Source organism: Sorex fumeus, unplaced genomic scaffold (genome assembly GCF_029834395.1).
Source record: "Sorex fumeus unplaced genomic scaffold, SorFum_2.1 ptg000098l, whole genome shotgun sequence".
NCBI classification, from domain to species: Eukaryota; Metazoa; Chordata; class Mammalia; order Eulipotyphla; family Soricidae; genus Sorex; species Sorex fumeus.
The window spans coordinates 37,869,393-37,888,529 of NW_026606155.1; the positions used below are offsets into that span (position 1 = coordinate 37,869,393).

The following is a 19,137-nucleotide window of genomic DNA, read 5'->3' on the forward strand; positions in this document are numbered from 1 at the left end:
GTTGCCACAAACTCACTGTGGGGTCAGGTATTTGCTTCACCAAATCCTGTTCATACTGTGTGGTCATTTACACACTCTTGCATTCTGTTCAGCACCATGATGCCAGTGCTTCTCAGAGTTCAAGAAACTGAAGGAATCATTGTAACAAACAAAATTTTAATTAGAAACTAAAATATATTTTCTTAATGAAGAGGCAAATCAATACACTTAGGATAGGTGGACTTCTTTTAAGACCATAAATGTTACAACTTTCCCAGTGCATAGTTTATAAATGAATAAACTAAGGCTGAGAGTTTAAGTTGATGGTTAAAAATACCATAGTGAGTTGGTGGCAGCTGAAAGACATATGGGACTAGTCAATGAAGTTGCATTTTCAATGGCTCTCCAAGCTAGGATGGTCTTACCACTTGCCTCTTCTCACAGAACCAAGGAGCCCTTATGCCCAGAAAACTGTGTATAGATTTACAGTATATAAACATGTTATGTTTATAAGCGTAACAACCTGAATATTTTAGAATTACTTTGAGATATAACAAAACTTCTTATGCAATGGTATTGTGGAGCCCAGTTTGTTTATGGAAACACGGAGAATCAGGAGCATTAAAGACCATCTGTTAGACTTCTGCACAGTCCTAGAAATGATATAATTTGCCTACCAAAGAGATTAATATGCAGCAGTTAGCACTCTCAGCAGAGAGTTCATGAAAGCTGAGCCACAATAGACAATGAAGAGAGAGAATAAATTTTGGGTATGGGGCATATTGTGTAGGCATTCATATTCATATCATAAGATTCTATTTCAGGTAAATTGGAAAGTAAGCAATTACTCATCATTGTATTGCTCTTGTTGCCTGTGGAGGTTTCCTGTGTAGCTTATGTGAACTGGAGAAGAGAGAAGGAGCAGCATCAGAAAGTGGATAAAGTTTTCTCTTTATCCACCTCTGTCAGTCTAGGAACACTTGGGAGACGTAGGACTACTGAAAGTCTGCTGCAAACCTCTGCATGGCATGGACTTCATGTACCACCAGCTCCAGAGGCAGCCATACATCTGCACCTGATGCCCACTTTTCTGTGCAGCATGGGCTATGATCCGACCACTGTTTTTGTCAGGAAGTATGGGATCAATTTGGAGTGAGGAATTTCTCTTCGTAGAAAGGAAATTCAGTCTAGACCTTACCCAGGTTTTTTGGGTCTGTCATCTTGACCTCACAGAAAAGAGTTTCAGGAGTAGATGAATAATGAAGTATAATAGGTTTTTATTTACAGATATGAAGAAAGGGAGAGAGAGAAAGAGAGAGAGGGGCATTTAAGAGAAAACACAGGCTTCTCCAGAGGTAGAGAGAGCTGAGGATACACATCTCAAGAAGGGAGAAACTGGTGGCATGTTTTCAGAGAACTTGCGACTAGCATTATGGTCAATGACAGTATGGGTTGGCAACACATGAGTGCTCTTGCTTGTTCAAGTTAGTTCATATACACTTTCCCCAAACTGCCCCATACACTGGGCTTTTTTCCTAGGTAAGAGTCCATTCCCATGGTGTTGTCAAGAAGGAGAGTTTGAAACTTTTCTTTTCCTTTTTTTTAAACTTTTAAAAAATTTTTTTAATTTTTATTAGTGAAACACCATGAGGTACAGTTGTAGACTTACAAATTTTTGTGCTTGGGTTTCAATTATACAATGATCAAATACCCATCTCTCCACCAGTGCCCATTTTCCACCACCACGGATCCCAGTATCCCTCCCACCCTCCATAGCCCCCATCCCACCCTGCCTCTGTGGCAGGGCATTCCCTTTTGTTCTCTCTCTCCTTTTGGGTGTTGTGGTTTGCAAAAGAGGCATTGAGTGGCAATCATGCTCAGTCAATAGTTTACTTTCAGCATCCTTTTCCCATCCTGGGAGGATCCTCCCAACACTCTTTATTTGGTGCTCCCTTCTCTATCTGAGCTCCCTTTTCCCCTAGCATATGTGGCTGGCCTCCAAGCCATGGAGCAAACCTCCTGGTACTAATCTCGGCCACTCTTGGGTGTTAGTCTCCTATTTTGTTACTTTATGTTCCCCAGATGAATGCAATCTTTCTATCTATCCCTCTCTTTCTGACTCATTTCGATGAACATGATACTTTCCATGTAGTACCACTTATATGTAAATTTCATGACTTCATCTTTTCTAACAGCTACATAGTATTCCATTGTGTAAGTGTACCAAAGTTTCTTTAGAGAGTTTGAAACTTGATGCTCCTCTTCCATGTCCTTATCACAGTCCTTTGTTCCTTTTGGAGCTTCTCTCTGAGGGAGGATAAGGGAAATGTGGCTTCTCTGGGCCTGTATCTGCAGTAGCGCCTCATCAGAGTGAGGTCCTTATCAGATCTCAGTTCCTGTGTCCACAAAGTGGGTTTAGGCAACATTGCTTTTAGTAGGCTTAGGGCTAGCTGCAGAGTAACTTCTTCAAATCTCCAATTCTATGGTTTTTATTGTGTCCTAGAAATTCATTGTCAGGGGTCTCCTCTATCTGCCTGCCTGCCTGCTTCACTTGAACAATCACATTTTGAATTTTGACTATCCTAACCATCTTTTCTCTAACAACACAAAGGCATATTACTGAGCGAATCACCATTTGTGGTCAAGACTGACTAATGTGGGACCAGAGCAAATAGTACAGCAGGTGGATGCCTGTCTTGCACTGACTGACCTGGGTTTAATTCCTAAGTACCACATATGTTCTCTCAAACTCTATCAGGAGTGATCCCTGAACACAGAATAAGCTCAGTAAGCTCTGAGCTGTGTGGGCATGGCAGCAAAACGCAACAATAAAAAAGACTGACCAATGTGACTGTTTGCTGAACCTTGTGGCCACATGCTGGCTGCATTAGGAATGTATCTCAGAGCAGTTCTTTCATAAGAGAATGAAGACAAATGTATCCTACAGCACCTGCATCCCATGACTACAAGTTCTCCCCTTGTTTTTTGGTCCACTGCACTTTCATGTCTCAGGAATAGTGGGGATGTCCTGAGGAGAGGCTAGAGAGGGGCGTGACATTGACTGATAGGCTCTTTCAGGCTGGGTCTCTTTATAGCCAGAATCTGGAAATAACCCAACAGCCTGAGAACAGATGACTGGTTAAAGAAATTTTGGCACATCTACATAATGGAATACTATGCAGCTGTCAGAAAAGATGAAGTTATGAAATTTGCTTATAAGTGGATCAACATGGAAAGTATCATGTTAAGTGAAATTAGTCAGAAAGAGAGAGACAGACATGAAATGACTGCACTAATTTGTGGAATATAAGATAACATAATATGAGACTAACACGCAAGGACAGTAGAGAAAAGGTCCAGGAGGATCACTCCTTGGTTTGGAAGCTTGCCTCATGCACTGGAGAAAAAGGCAGTTGGGTGGAGAGGGACCACTAAAACAATGATGGTTGGAGGGATCACTGGGGATGGGAGATATGTGCTGAAAGTAGACTAAGGACCAAACATGAAGACATCCCAGTACATGTATTGCAAACCATGATATCCAAAAGGAGAGAGAGAGTAAGAATGAAGGTGCCTGCCACAGAGTCAGGGAGTGGTAAAATGTAGGTGTGGTGGGAGGGGTACTTGGAATATTGGTGGTGGAAAATGCATATTGGTGAAAGGAAGGGTGTTCAATCATTGTCTGACTGAAACTCAATCATGAAAGCTTTGTAACTGTACCTTACAGTGATTTAATAAAAAATTTAAATAGATAAATAGCTTTTGATGTTAAAGGCAAAGTCCTTTTTGAAATTGTTTTTTGTCAATAGTTATTTAAATCATGGATGGACAGATTGAACATATATTTGAGAATCATTGTTCTGCTGTTTTATTCTTGATCACTTGATCACTTGACTTCCCGTTAATCACCCATCGATTTGCTCGAGCGGGCTCCAGTAACATCTCCATTTGTTCCTGTCAGGTGCTAGTGTAGCCCAATGGCGTCTGTTCGTTCTAGGAACACGAAGAGCCTCAAACCGATCATTCAAGGTCTTGACAAAGAAGTCTGACCATCTGGTAGGTGGGCTGCCACACCGTCTTTTAACGTCCCGTGGAATCCAGTTGGTAATGGCTCTAGTCCAGCGGTCGTCTCCAAATCTCATTATGTGTCCAGCCCATCTGATTTTCGACGCCTTGGCAAATGAGACAGTGTCCATGATTCTTGACCATCAACAGAGGTCAGAACTCTGAATTCTTTCTCACATTTGAGTGAAGCAGGTTTCTCCAAGCATAGCTCTTTCGATTCCTCTTTGAGAGACCCAAATAGTGTTCTCATCCTGTTTTCGTAGGTCCCAGGTCTCTGAGGCGTATGATAATGCAGGAAGAACAGTGGAATTGCAGAGATGTGCTCAGAGTCGGAGGTTCTTCGTCCTCTTAGCTATTTCTACAAGGCTCTTGAACGCATTCCAAGCTGCTCTGTTCCTCCTGTGCAACTCAGGTGCCAGGTCATTTGTCATGTTGACTTCTTGACCTAGGTACACATAACTGTTGCATTCGAAGATGTTTGTCCCGTTGAGAGTGAATGGAACATCAGGAACGAGACCATTTTTCATAAACATTGTCTTCGTGAGATTCAGCTGTGGTCCGACCTTTCCACACTCACGGTCGAAGTCGGCCAGCATTTGTGCCACTTGGCCAATGTTTGGTGTTATTAGAAGGATGTCATCAACAAAGCAGAGGTGGTATAGTTGCTGACCATTTATCTTCACTTCCATTCCTTCCCATTCCTGTCATTGCATGATGTTTTTGAGGGTGGCACTGAAGAGTTTCACTGAAATGGTATCACCCTGCTGAACCCCGCTCTTGACATGGATGACCACTTCTTTGTAGAATGGTGAGATCCTGGTAGTGAATCCATAATACAGCTCACAGAGGATCCTGATGTATTGAGTTTGAATGCCCTGATTGGCTAGGGCTTCAATGACTGCTTCTGTCTCAACAGAATCAAAGGCCTTCTTTAAATCAATGATTCTAATGAGTTTTAAGTATTCTATTATCTAATTTTACTATATCATTCATTTCACTCTAGAAATTTATTTTATTGATAGTATTAGTGATAAATAGCTTCAGAATGTTTTGATACTTAAACTTGTATAGAACAATGTATAAAGAAAATTGTATTTAAAATTTTGCAGGAGAGATAATATAGCTGGTAGGCTGCTTGCCTTGCACATGGCCAAGTCAGGTTTGATCCTCAGCATCCTATAGGGTACCCCAAGCACTGCCAGGAGGAATTCCAGAGTGCAGAGCCAGGAGTAACCTCTGAGCATCACTGGGTGTGGCCCAAAAGCTAAAAAGAAAGAAAGAGTGGTTGTACTTATGGAAGGTATTAGAAACCTTTCTGATACTATTTTTAAACCAGTTTTACTTTGGAGTGCTTGACAGTACTCAGAGGCTATTATTGGCTTTGTGCTTTGAAGTGACCAGAGAAGTACTTAGGGGACCCATACATAGTTCTTGGGATCTAACTCAGGTCTGTAAGGCAAGCACCTTAAGCTTATACTTCACTTGGTTCAGTAACTTCACTTTCTATGTATCAAATTCAACTTGAATGTTGGTGGTCATGATGCCAGATGGAGAGAAATGCAAGTCAGTAGTACTAACTTTCAGTGGGTGGAGTATGGCCATTGCTTCTCTTATTCACAAAAGGAATCAATCACATTGCCCTCTTACAACTGCAATTGGGCAGAAAGTGCAACCCATTATATGTCTGTAACAGGAGAAACATATATATTTGGCAAACAGTAACAATACTTCAGTAACAGTACTGCAGCATTTTTATCAGTGTTATAGAATGTCTTTTTTGATAAATCACAAAATGTGATGTGAATGACATTTTCAATGTTTAAATTACAGGAAGTCTTATATGTAAAATGAATATGTAGTAGGCTCAAAGGCATAACAAACAGAGCTATTTAAAAAGGTTAAAATATTTTTATGGTAAATTTTATTCTGTATTTTATTTATTCCCCATAGGAATAGTGGAAAATGCAAGCTTAGCATTAATGGGCTCCCCTCCTGAGACAAGAGAGATCTCTGCTGAGTTTAAGCTTAAGACATCAGGACTTTGATCACTGATGTACACTGGCCAATTTCACCTTTAGTCATCTGGGGCTGGTGATGCTGCTCATTCTAGACCAAAGCTGAAGACACTAGACTTCTCTAGTCCACAGACCAGGTCCCTCAGGACTTTATATCAGTTCCTCTGAGGTACCTTCATCTCCCTGAGTATTGACACCAAGCTGGATGCAAATTCCTTCTATACTGCAGACTACTAGTCTTAAGACAATTCTGTGTTGAGGTCTTCTCGAAGCACAAAAAGAACTGATACATTTGAGCATCATTTTTTTTGCAATGTCCTTAAAGTCTATAGCTCATATATTTTATTGATGTGTCAATGTGTTTCTGAAATGGATCTCTTGTGCTTATTGCCATGGCTGAAAGGATTAAAGGAGACTAATGGCCATAGAGAAATCCATAATAATGTGAATAAAATGTTAAGGTATGAATAACCCCAGGACCACAGGGTGTGGTTGATTATTACTTTTCTCTAAAAAAAGAGAAAATAAATGGTTGAGATATAACCTCCTCCGATAGTCTGACTTCAGTGTCCATGGTCTGGAACCATGTTTTTCAATCTTTTTTTTCAATAACTCTGGTTTCTGTACCCTTATGACCTTATTTTCTTCCTGTGGTTCCCTGTCCTACTAGTAGGACTCCTAATCTCCTGCTACGAACCCTCTTTATGTAATTTTAATCTGTGGCCCATATAGTATCCTGGGGGCTCAAAGCAGGGAAATATATAGCCCCAAGTTGAGAATGGTTGCCCTAAACTACTGTGCTAAATAGCTGAAGGAGGAGAGGAAAAGAGAGGGAGAAAGGGAAGGAGAAGGAGAAGAGAGGAAGGGAGGGTTCAAGGGGAAACACAGAAAGAGAGTCAAAGACTCGAAACACACATACATTCACTGAGAGGTCAGACAAATTCCAGATTGTGACTGTATTTGATAAAAATTTCTTAAGATGTTATCCAAAGAAGTTCAATGCATTTCCAAGGAATCGAGCCTCAAAAATAGTCTATGATGAAGTCCTGTAGTGAAGTTCAAAGACAAGCAGAAACTGATGCGACTTCTTACAATACTAATGACTGAACCTCAGGTCCTTTCAGTTCATATGATCTGTTCATGCTATGTGAAAAATGTCTACATAGCATAAGAATGAAGAAAAGGGCCAGGTTAGTATTCCAAGTGTAGTGGATAAGGCTTAGAGGCTTAGTCTTGAATATTCAAAACAGCTTCCCTGAAAATGGGATATGAAGACTCTGTGTGTTTGTGTGTGTGTGTGTGTGTGTGTGTGTGTGTGTGTGCTTATTCTTATGTTTATTACCTGGTTGAATAGACATTAGAACCTTTTTTTCTCCATTTTATTTTAACAAAGAAAAAAATCACACCCGTTGATACTATTCCAGAATTAAAATTGATTAGATAACAAGCTCCAATATTAAAATAAGTAAGTATAAAAAATCAATTTATGGGGAAATCATTATATCAGATCACAGGGTGGTTAAGTCCTTGTTTAAGAATTTATTAAGCTGTTTGTTACTTGAGGAGGTCTACTTGGGTTTGGTGTTTGCGTTGGGGATTGGGTATTTGATGTGCACACAGCAAACACAGGTTTCATCTCCAGTACCTCATATGGGCTCTCAAGTCTTAACAGCAGTAATTCCCGAGCACAGCTCCAGGATTTTCCCTTGAGCACAGTCAGGTGTGGTCTAACCCACCTACCCAAATCTTCTCTCAAAATTATTTGTCATAATTGTAGTGATGTGTAAAAATATCAGTTGAAAGCATAAAAAAAGTTTTGATATGAACTAAGAAATACTATCACTTGCTGCTTGCTTTTCACTATTGATCAATTTATAACTATAGAATTAAATTAAATAATAATTACATCAAAAATGGTGTAGCTGTGGTAAGCATCTGCTTGTATTTATTGTTTTAGTCACCCTTTATAGATGATTACAGAGACATTTGTAAATGCTATGCTATTTTAAAATTAATTTCGAGGTCAGTCTGAGAATTTTTGTAATTGCTTTGGGAAAACATACCCTTGTGGATATAGTATTTACATTATTTAAATTCATGCTGAACTTGCTCTTTGTATGAATGATGAGATCTAGTTAAATACGTTCCTATCACTCCTCTGAAAATTTCTGAAAACAAAGCAAAACTAGGAAGAAGGCAACAACTTACACAATAAATCTAACTAATAACATAAGTGACTTAATTATAGTAAGATAAGTTATAAGCATAAATAGGGCAAAATCATTATCTTTCAAACTCTATGCATATTCAAATTCCTATTTACATGAGTGGGAATAAAAATTGCTTCAGTGTTTTCTCAACTTCTCCCTAATTGAATGTGTGTATTAATATGATCATGAGTATAATAAATGTAATTAAACATACACGCAATATAACAAAATTTGTTTTACAGAAACTTTAAACAAAAGGGACATATTTTCTGTTTTTGCTTTAGGGCCACATCTAGTTGTATTCAGAACTTACTCCTGGACTAACTCCCAAGAATAGCCAAGATAAGTATCAGGAGGTTTACTCCATGGCTTGGAGGCCAGCCGCACATTCTAGGGGAAAAGGCAGCTCAGACAGAGAAGGAGCACCAAATAAAGGGTCTTGGGAGGATCCTCCCAGAATGGGAGATGCATGCTGAAAGTAGACTATAGGCCGAACATGATTGCCACTCGGTGACTTTTTTGCAAACCACAGCACCCAAAAGGAGAGAGAGAACAAAAGGGAATGCCCTGCCACAGAGGCAGGGTGGGATGGGAGGGGTGGGGGGTGGGAAGGATACTGGGATCAGTGGTGGTGGAGAATGGTACTGGTGGAGGGATGGGTACTTGATCATTGTATAACTGAAAACCAAGCACAAAAATTTGTAAGTCTAAAAAAAAAACAACTTACTCCTGGCTCTGTGCTCAAGGGTCACTTCTGGTAGTGCCAGATTGCTAAGAGTTTTCACCTGGATGTGGGGTGCTGGGGATTAAACAGGGGTTTTCTGTGTGCACAGCAAATACTCTATCCCCCACACTCACTATTTCTCTGAAACTCTGAACAAAAGGCACATTTTAAATGAATGTGAACAAAGCATTTTACCATGTGCAGTGCATTCATTTTAAATAAGGTTTCTGGGAGGTGAGGGTGGGGAGGTGTGTTGAAAATTGATAGGTGTGTTGAAAACCGATACTAGAGGTGGTGTATAAAGGTACTGATATTTTTTCTTTCATAAAATGTTTCAGCTCCACCTAAGGATAGAGTAGATACATGGGACATATAGATTGCTCCATAGCTGGAAGCCTGCCTCATGAGCAAAGGGGAGAAGGCAGCTGGAATAGAGAAGGGATCACTAAGAAAAAGATGGCTGGAGGAATCGGTTGGGATGGGAGATGTGTGCAGAAAGTGGATAAAGGACCAAACATGATAACCTCTCAGTATATGTATTGAAAACCCTAATGCCCCAAACTAGACAGAGATTATGGAGAATCATGTCTGCCATGGAGGCAGGGGGAGGGTGGGAAAGGGGGGTACCCTAGGGATATTGGTGGTGGGCAATGTGCACTGCTGGAGGGATGGGTGTTTGATCATTGTGTGATTGCAACCTAAACATGAAAGCTTGTAACTACCTCACAGTGATTCAATGAAATTAAAAAAATATATGTCAGCTCCCTGCCATTGTCCTAGAATTGCTTTATCCTTTCAGTTTATTTTGACCTTTTAAGTTCTTTTGGCCCTTCCATCATTCTTTACCCAGAAGGCAAGTGTGGGGAGAAACTATTTTTGAACGAACTCTGTTATTGCCATCTTCTCAGATTCACTCCACACTTTCCATCCTGTGTAAGGTCTGTGTCAGGATGAACACTCTTAGCAAGTGGTAGAAATTTAATGCTGTGTTTTCATATGCTTAAGCCCAAGTGAGCCTTTACAAGTTCCCCCTAGCTTTCTCCTCTTATGGATCCATACAGAACAGTGAAGAAAGTGACAGGTTCTTTGGAGGTTTCTGAGGGGACAATGGAATCAGCTTGCTCTTTTGTCTTTGTCCCTCCCAAGCTATTAGAAATGTGAAATCAGAGCAGGGCTGTCTGAAATGAGACTGTGTTGCAAGGCGAACAGGACCAACTGCATGCCAATGATCTAACACCTCTGCCCATGATCTAACACCTCTGCCCACTGCGACACGCACTTCAGTTTTGCCTAGAAAGGAAGAGGCTTATTTTCAAGCGGTGGTGTTTGCAAACTATGGTGAGCTCCTCTGCCCACTGACGCCTACAACTTGGTGTATCTGATCAGGGCAGAAGCATCCCCTCCAACGCCACCCCTAAGCCCCCAGGCTGAAAGGAGGGTGTGTTCACTGCATTCCGAACTTTGAGGACGTCTTGGTCTCAGAGCCAGTCTCTGTCTACACTGTGGCTAAAACGCCCCCCCGCCCCCGTCCAGGTACTGAGGGTGTGATGGTTTCTCCCTCCCCAGTCTCCTGTTTTCAGCAACAAAGGCGGGAATCATTTCTTCTCGGGCCGTTTGGAATTGGAAGAATAAACAGGCTGTGAGCAGCTGCATCTCCTGAACCTTTGATGTTTTCTCTTCCAAGAAAGAGGTTCCAGACAAGGATAGTCAGGTTTGGGGGTGCGATTCTCTGAAAGTCGTAAGAGGAGATAGCTGGATAATCCTCTATATGCCACCTGCTGGGCCCCGTTTTTTTTTTTTTTCATTTCTTAAAAAAAAAAAGACTAAGCAAGTTTTAAGAATTGCTGACCAACAAAGAGTGCGGAGCAGCATTCCCTACGAGTTGTAGATGTCAAGGGGAGCCGAGCCCCTAGGCGATGCCGGCAGGCATCCCTCTCTTCCCAGTGCCTGTGTGCCCCTCTCACAGATCTGTTGAGGTTTCCCCCAAAACCCACCGACGTCCACTCGTCTCCCCTTTGCTTCTCCTCCTGCACCCCTGAGGGACCTCGCGTCTCTTCCAGTCTGTGGGGTGGGGGCGGGGGGGGAATGCTCTACTCCTGCGACAAAGGGTTAAGGCCGCGGGGTGGCGGCCAGGTGAGGTGCCGCGACCCGGGCCGCGGTGGGCGTCGGAGGGGAGGGGGCGCTGTTCCCGCAGCAGAGCGCCGGCGGCGGGCGGGAGAGTTGCCAGGCTGACGGAGAGGCCGGCCCGAGTGGGGGCCGCTCAGCCGCCGCCGCCACCGCCGCCGCTGTGATGCGGAGCCCGAGCTGCGCCGAGCGGTGGAGTCACATCTCGGGCGCGGGAGATCGAGCTGCAACATCTGCACCCGCGGCGGCGGCGGCAGCACCTGCACCAGCTCCCCGGCTCCGCGCTGCGCTCTCCGCCCCTCCGCGCCGGGGGCCGCCGCCCCGCGCTCTCTATGGATGTCAAGGCGGCCCCCAATGGGGTGGCCACCATCGAGGACCGGATTCTGCGCATCACCGGCTACTACGGCTATTACCCGGGTTACTCTAGCCAGAAAAGTAAGACGCCCGGGCTGCCCCGGGCTGGGCGCCGGCAGGGGTGAAAGGCTCGGGACGCGTGGTGGGGACACCTAGACCAGTGCGCGCTTCCGACGCCACCCCCCCCCCCCCCCCCCCCGCGCCGGACCAGCAAGTCTGTCCGCTGTCCTCGGTGCTGAACCGCGAGTGCGATCGGGGATCGGGCGGGTGGCGTCTAGGAGTTCTCAAAGAGTCGGTTTTAGGAGCGGGAGCGCAGTGGGGAGCTGAGGTGCGCTCCGATCTGCTCAACCCCGACTTATTTACGACCCGAGGAGGCTGCTGGGGCTGTTTACTCAGTGGAGATCTACCCTGGGGCGGCCCTCCGCCAGAGCCCCCGCTGGGTGCCAGGCTGCGGGCGGGGCACGGGGAGGAACCTGGCTGGGCAGGCTTGGGGGAGGGGGAAATGCAGAGAGCGGATGGGGGTGGGGGTGGACAGCCTAGACGTGAGGCTTGGCGTGGCAACGGTCGCGTGTGCGCTTCTGCCTGCAGAGGTGATGCCCGCGCGGGAATCAGTCCTGTTGAAACATGTCTAAAAGGTTCTCCATCCTCCACTGAGCAAGCACCTGCTCAGGTGTCCCTGGCTGCAAGCTCAGTCTGCTGCGGGTGGGCGCCGAGGACCAGGGAAGCGCCACCCCGCTGCCGCCGTCTCAGCGCTCTCCGAGCCTGAGCGGCTTGTCCTGTTTTGTACCCTGTACCCTCTCTTTTCCCGGGGAGCGAGGTCATGGGGCACGGAGGTGTGTGTGTGTGTGTGTGTGTGTGTGTGTGTGTGTGTGTGTGTGTGTCCAAGGAGAGAGCGAGGAGGCGAGGAGCTGTAAGCTGCTCTAAGCCCAATACACAACCCTCTCCCACCCCCTCCCCGTGATAGTTCCTGGGACTGGTTCTGCTGGGGTCCAAAGTGAAGCTTGTTTTTTCTTCTGAATTGGGGGAGTTGCTGCGCTTTACTTATTCATGCAGGTGGGATTTCGTTTCTTTGTCGGCTTATGTGGCAATCGATGCAGCTTAATTGGTGTTTTTGGTAATATTATTTTAACCAAGGAGATTTGGAAGTACCCAGATTCATTTCTGATCGTTATTTCATCGTGATATTTTTGGATCAATTAAAGGGATGCTCTTTTTCTGAAGCAGACAATCTGAAGAGAACCCTGTCATATAACTCCTTCCCACCATGCCCCCTCTGTATTGGCTACTTATTCAAGACCATTCTTTCATTGGGTTTTCTCACACAGAAATTTGATAGTTTTGTGTTTCAGAAAAGGCCTATCTGATTTGGGTGGTTTCTGTCTTTTTTTTTTTTTTTGGAGGGAGGGTTGTTATTCTTTTAGCATTAGAGGTTACATTATTTTCAATACAAAAATAATTGTATAGTGTCCGTATTTTCTGTGAAGATAATAACATACTGTGGAATGAGGTAGAAGTCTTAGTACTAATTTGAAAACTTGTACCCTGACCCCCTTATTGGCAAAAGATTTCTTTTTAATCCTAGAAACTTAAGTGAAAGCAACAGTATGTGTGGTATGGAGAGATCACCTGAGTTTCACTTTTGAATATATTAGTAAAGAAGCATGGGATTTGGTTGCTCAGAGAATGTAAAAAGCTCTCTGTGAAATAACAAGACTCAGGATAGTTTGTTTTAATTATTATCATTGGATTTTTGGTTAATAACAAAGATAAAAAAAGAATACCAGGAAAAAAAGACATTTTGAATGTTCGTATTATCTTTCCATACTTGCTCAAACCACTGCATATGCTTCATTTGCAAAACACTAACAAGTCAAAAATAAAGAACACATTGGCCAAGACAACAATATAATTGAAGCCAAGAAAGACAACAATGCATTTAACATATTTATTTGTGATGGTACTTCGTTTAATTTTAGGCTACAGAATTCAAACAGTGAAAGCAAAGAAATTCATAAGTTGTAGTTAAATAATTTTTAAGATGTTCATGCTCCTTGACATAGAAAGAGATTGCCATTTTGCACAATGAGAGAATAGGAGAAGAACAGGAAGAAGGACAAGAAGCTGAGCAGAAGCAAATAAACCTGACCTCAAAGCAGTCTTCAGTTAGTAAACAGACACATTGAGACAAACCAGAACAACATGGTCAATTGATTTAACTGTTACTAGGAATGAGCAACAGCTTGAAGAAGTTAGGAGGGATATGTTTGGAAAGAGGACTAAAGTGAGGACTACTCAGTATGTGAAGGCAAAGGGACTTTCACATTTTCTGCCTAAGGGAGCTTAAGGTTGGCAAGATCTCTTGATATCTATGCATTTACCTTTTCCAGAAGGAGAATCACTTCTGAGATGGTGCATTCATGATTATACTCATGTTAATGTATTCTTCTGCTATTCTTGCCAAGAAATCAGGAAGATAAGCACTTTTTTTCCAGAACAAATTCTAGTAGCCAAGTCATAAAAATGTCATAGGATACATATAAGGTACTTATATAGTCCATTGGTCCATTTGTTTTAATTATCTCAATTTAATAAATGGCTATTAATCACGAACATTTATGTATATGGACATAAATATATGTGTAGTATATATGTGTATGTACATATATATGCTTAGTACATTGGGTAGGGCATTTGCCTTGCATGCGGCAGACTTGGCTGACCCAGGTTTGATTCCTCCACCCCTCTCGGAGAGCCCAGCAAGCTACTGAGAGTATCTCACCTGCACGGCAAAGCCTGACAAGCTCCCTGTGACTATTTGATATGCCAAACACAGTAACAAGTGTCACAATGGAGACATTACTGGGCCCGCTCGAGCAAATTGATGAACAATGGGAGGACAGTGACAGCAACAGTGATATGCATAGTATACATGAAGGACACAAAGCTGATTATGACTTTGTCTATCTTTAGGTACCTAGAGTCTGGCAATGAAAATATATAAACTCATTCAGCAACTGTTATTGAGTGTCTTCTTCTGTGTACCAATAATGTATCAGTGAACACAGCAAAATATGTTTTCCCTTTAGACAGTCTAAGATCTAGTGGGAGGAAACAGAAAATAATTTATGCAGAGTATTTCAGGGTGATATGCACTGTACAAAATTATAATGGGGAAAAAGGACAAACTTAGAGAGAGATAGCAATTGTGATTATTTAAATAGGATGCCATGTATAGAAGTAAAAGAACAAAATAAGTAAAACTTGAGGATATAAAGGAATTAGTATAGACTTTGGGAGAAAGATATTAATTACAAATGGAAGGAAGAACTAATGTCAGGCTGTGAGATAGAGGGTACCAAACGTGCCAGAGAAAGAGCAAGGAGCCCTACTTGGCTAATATGGAGTGGACAATTGGAAGAGTGGTTGAATAGGGCCTCATCCTCACTATGGACACAGAGGCTTAGATAAGGTAGGGCCTTTCATCCAGTGTGAGTCCGTTAGAGTTTTCTCTGAATGAAATGGGAAGCTATTACAGGATTTTGTTAGGAAAGGAAGGCGACTTGACTTCTGTTTCTAAAGGAATGGATGCAAAGAGACTACTTAGTATGTTGTTGTAATCATTTAGGTGAGAAGTGATTGTTGCTTTAAAAAAGAGTGGTTGTATAAGACCCCAAATTAGAGAGAGAGTAAGAAGTAAATTGTCAGCCACAGAGGTAGGGGATGGGGTAGGTTTGGGGTAGTGGGAGGGATACTGGGGATATTGTTGGTGGAAAATGTAAACTGGTGGAGGAATGGGTATTTGATCATTTGTATGACTGAAACTCAAACATGAATGTTTTGTAACTATTTCTCACAGTGATTCAATAATTTTTTTTAAAAAAGAATGGTTACAATAGAGATAATAAAAGATGGTCAAACCCTAGGAATATTTGAAATTGGATACAACAGGACTGCCTGCTGAATTAGGTACTGTATCTGGAGAACGAAATTAGAGAGGAAAAAAAGTTATCCTATCCTTTCTGGATTGACAAGATTTGAGTTGCCAACAGCTGAAGTATGGAAGACTTCAAGGCCAAGAAAATGTAGGCTGTCAGGAAATGAGGATGACATTTTGGAAAGGCTTAATGTAATTGGAGATGTAGAATAAGATTAGAGTTCAGAGGCTATATGTTAATGGGGATATCAATTAGAGTTATCCCAGCATTCTAATGGTATTTAAAGTCTAAGACTGATGAGCTCTCTAAGAAGTGAACATATACAGGGAAGGGAAGAGAACCAAAGATTGGCTCTGGACACTTTGCATTAAGAGATTGAGAAGAAGAGGTTAAATCACTGAAAGGCCAAGAAAGTTTTCCTAGAGGCTCCTAGGAGGACTGGTGGAAAGTCAGGAGCATGTGAGACTCATCAAACAGTGAAAACTTATAAGAGGAAGAGATTAGTTGTTACTAATGTTGCTAGAACTGACCACTGAATTTAGCAATTAGAGTCAACTGTTGATATTGAGAAATGTGCCAAGACTAGATAAAATATGATAAAATTTGGAATGTATATAAAAGAAAATTAGAGGAAGAATTAGGAGTGTCTTGACTTCAAGGATTTTTCTGTAAAAGAGAACAAAGGACATGGGGGTAGTAGGTTTAAAGTTTTTTTCTTAAGATGAGAGACAGCAACATATTGGCATGCCTATGAGAATAATTCAATAGAGAAAGAAAAGTGGGGAGGTAGGGCATGTCTGGCACACAAGGAAAGGGATTGCTTTAGATAGGAACATGGATATAGGGCAGAGTGTGTGGGTGCAGGTTCTGAAATAACTGAAATATTTATGGTTGAAGAGATAGTGCAGTGTAGGGCATTTGCTTTGCATGCAGTGACCTGGGTTTGATCCCCAGCATTCCCTATATTCCCTGAGTCCCACCAGGAGTGATCCCTAAAAGAAGAGCCAGGAGTAAGACCTGAGCACCTCCAGGTGTGACCCCCAAGTCAAAAAAAACCCAAAGAAACAGTTTCACCCTCCTGGAATATCTGAATAAATCTCTCTGTGTATAACTGAAGTGGTGGGACTTTCTTTTTTTAGTTGCTCTTATATTTATTTCTCCAATTAGAAGGAAAGGTGATTGACTGAGAGTGAGGATATGGGAGGAAGTAAGGGTTGGAGGAGAGAGGGGTGAAATGTTAAATAAGGAGAGTGAATGGACTGGGAAAGTACAGTTAGCTTGTCTGGTTGCCTTGAGGGAGTAATTTATGGCTACAGATTTAAAGTGAGGTCAGTTAGCAGGTTGTTTTCATTGACAGAGTAGAAGTATTATAGAGAATGTGAATAAGATAATAAAATAACAAGGCAGGGCATTGTAAATGTTGCTTATATGCAATCATTATTATGGCTTACAATAAAATATAAGCTGTTAAGAAGTTAAGAAGACCAGAAAGAGTGAAACAAACAAAACAAACACTGTCCTCCCATTGTTCATCGATTTGCTCGAATGGGCCCAGTAATGTCTCCATTTTGAGACTTGTTGTTACTGCGTTTGGCATATTGAGTATATAGTATATATATATATATACTATATTGAGTATATAGTATATTGAGTATATATACTATATATTATATATATTGAGTATATAGTATATATATATATACTATATTGAGTATGTCATGAGTAGCTTGCCAGGCTTTGCAGTGAGGGAGAGATACTCTCGGTAGCTTGCCGGGCTCTCCAAGAGGGGCGAAAGAATCGAATCCAGCTCTGCCAGGCTGGCTAAGCGCAAGGCAAATGCTCTACCACTGTGCTATCGTTCCAGCCAGAGAAAGAGTGAAAAGAGAGTAAAACACTGGATATTTCAGTGGTATCAAAGTTTAGTAGAAGTTAGCTTGAAGATGGAAGGTGATGATCAGAAAAATGGTGCTATGGTCCAAGACATCATTCATTTCCATAAGCGAAATCAAATGATCTATTCATTCACAATTTACTGTATTCCACTGCTGATATTGTTAAGCATTCTTTCTGTATTTATGTAAGGAGACATACAGATGTGTATTGTATTAAAACATGGTGGCTTAGAAATGGATTCTAGTTTTAAATCTGTGGCAACTGGCCCTAAGACATGAAACATTGTTTTCTTTCTGTGTATATGAGTTTACTTGTTCATAAAAGACATTAAATAGTTGCTGTCTCATAAAAGGCACACAGGTGGTGGGTTTTGACAGGCTTCATGGAGTTAGATGAAAGGATCTCGCTCAGTAAACCCTAGTAACTTTACTTTTCCTCACATTATTTTACCTTTGATTTCAGGTAGTGGCCAGTGGTCTCTATATTCTATGCCTTTTGAATCTTTTGAACTCCTCCACTCCCTCCCTGTTTCCCATTACTGGTTATTTTCCATTAGTAATTGTAAATTATTTACATTTAGAGTAAAACTCCTTCCCCTTGTTCTGATTCCATTCTGTATCCAAAAATACTAATTTCTGGCTCTTTTGGCTAATTTCTCTAACAGCTGCTATGACAGCATTTCCTGTGGTTACAACTTCAGCTGTCTCTTCTCAATCTTTTCCTACAATGCTGGGGATTACTTGGGCCTAATCGTTCAGTCTCATGTCTCTAGCATCATCTCTGTGCTTGCCTCTCCACGTCCATTTTTACTGAATCCAGATATACATTTCAGATGTTCTGTTAGAATTCCTAACAGGATGTCCCCCAGGCATGGCACACAAATACTAAATTCATCACCTTTTCTTTTAAAATATAGCTTTTCCTTATTAATTTACTTTTAAAGCCTCCAATATCTTTATCTAATGAATTACTCAGAAGTTTAGTTTCATCCTCAAACTCTCCCTCCCTTTGTAATATTCATGAACAAGTGCTACTATTCTGTTCCCATTATGAATTTTCCATCTTTCCTGCTATTACCTCAATTCTGTCTATTACATCTATAACCCAGCCTTCAAATTCAAATCCTTCTCTTTCAGCATGCACAACCTACCAAGATTTAATTCACCCCAATGCAAATTTTTTCATCTCATACTCCTAATAAAATGTTTTCATTTTGTGTGAAATGAAATTTAAACTTCTTAGTGTGCCATAATCTGAGCTCAGTTTACATTGCTTGGTTTTAGCACAATTTCTCTCCCTTCTAATTAAGTCAAAGTAATGTAAGAGGAATGCAGAAAAAGCTGGAAGAGAGAGAAGCAGAGAGAGATTTAAACAAAATGATCCACAATATTTTTCTCTAGAGGTGATTTGTGTTAACATTTCTGCTAACACTGATCATTTCATATTCTTTTATTTATAAACACATACAGATGCATTATTTTTATTTTACACTCAGTATTCCTTTAATCAGTGTGTATATATATTTGGGCTTCCCTGGGTGTCTATCAGGTAGTAGATCCTTTAAGTGCTCAAGGATGCAGTGTTTTCTTGATCCTACAATGCTGGGGATTACTTGGGCCTAATATGGCAGTGCTTTTGGCCAGATGTGGCACACTTTGAGAGCTGCACCATCAATGCTTGGAGGACATTGTGGTGGTGGAGATACAACTAGGGTTAGTCACATGCTAGATATATGCGTAAACTCCTTTACTATCTCTCCAGCTTTTAGTCCAGATATATTTAATATCAGTTTTAAAGTCTGCATAGTCTTCAATATGTACCTTAAACTACATGAATTA

At 41.6% G+C, this 19,137-nt stretch overlaps 1 protein-coding gene across 1 annotated transcript in view; it reads left to right on the plus strand.

Moving 5' to 3' along the window:
- Window positions 1-11,176: 11,176 nt before the first annotated feature.
- Window positions 11,177-19,137, plus strand: part of SLC35F4 (solute carrier family 35 member F4) — a 277,152-nt gene continuing 269,191 nt past the window's right edge. Inside the window, exon 1 of the mRNA XM_056134147.1 lies at window positions 11,177-11,552. Coding sequence (XP_055990122.1) covers window positions 11,450-11,552 — 103 coding nt within the window. The 5' untranslated portion in view covers window positions 11,177-11,449. The remainder of the gene's footprint in view (window positions 11,553-19,137) is intronic.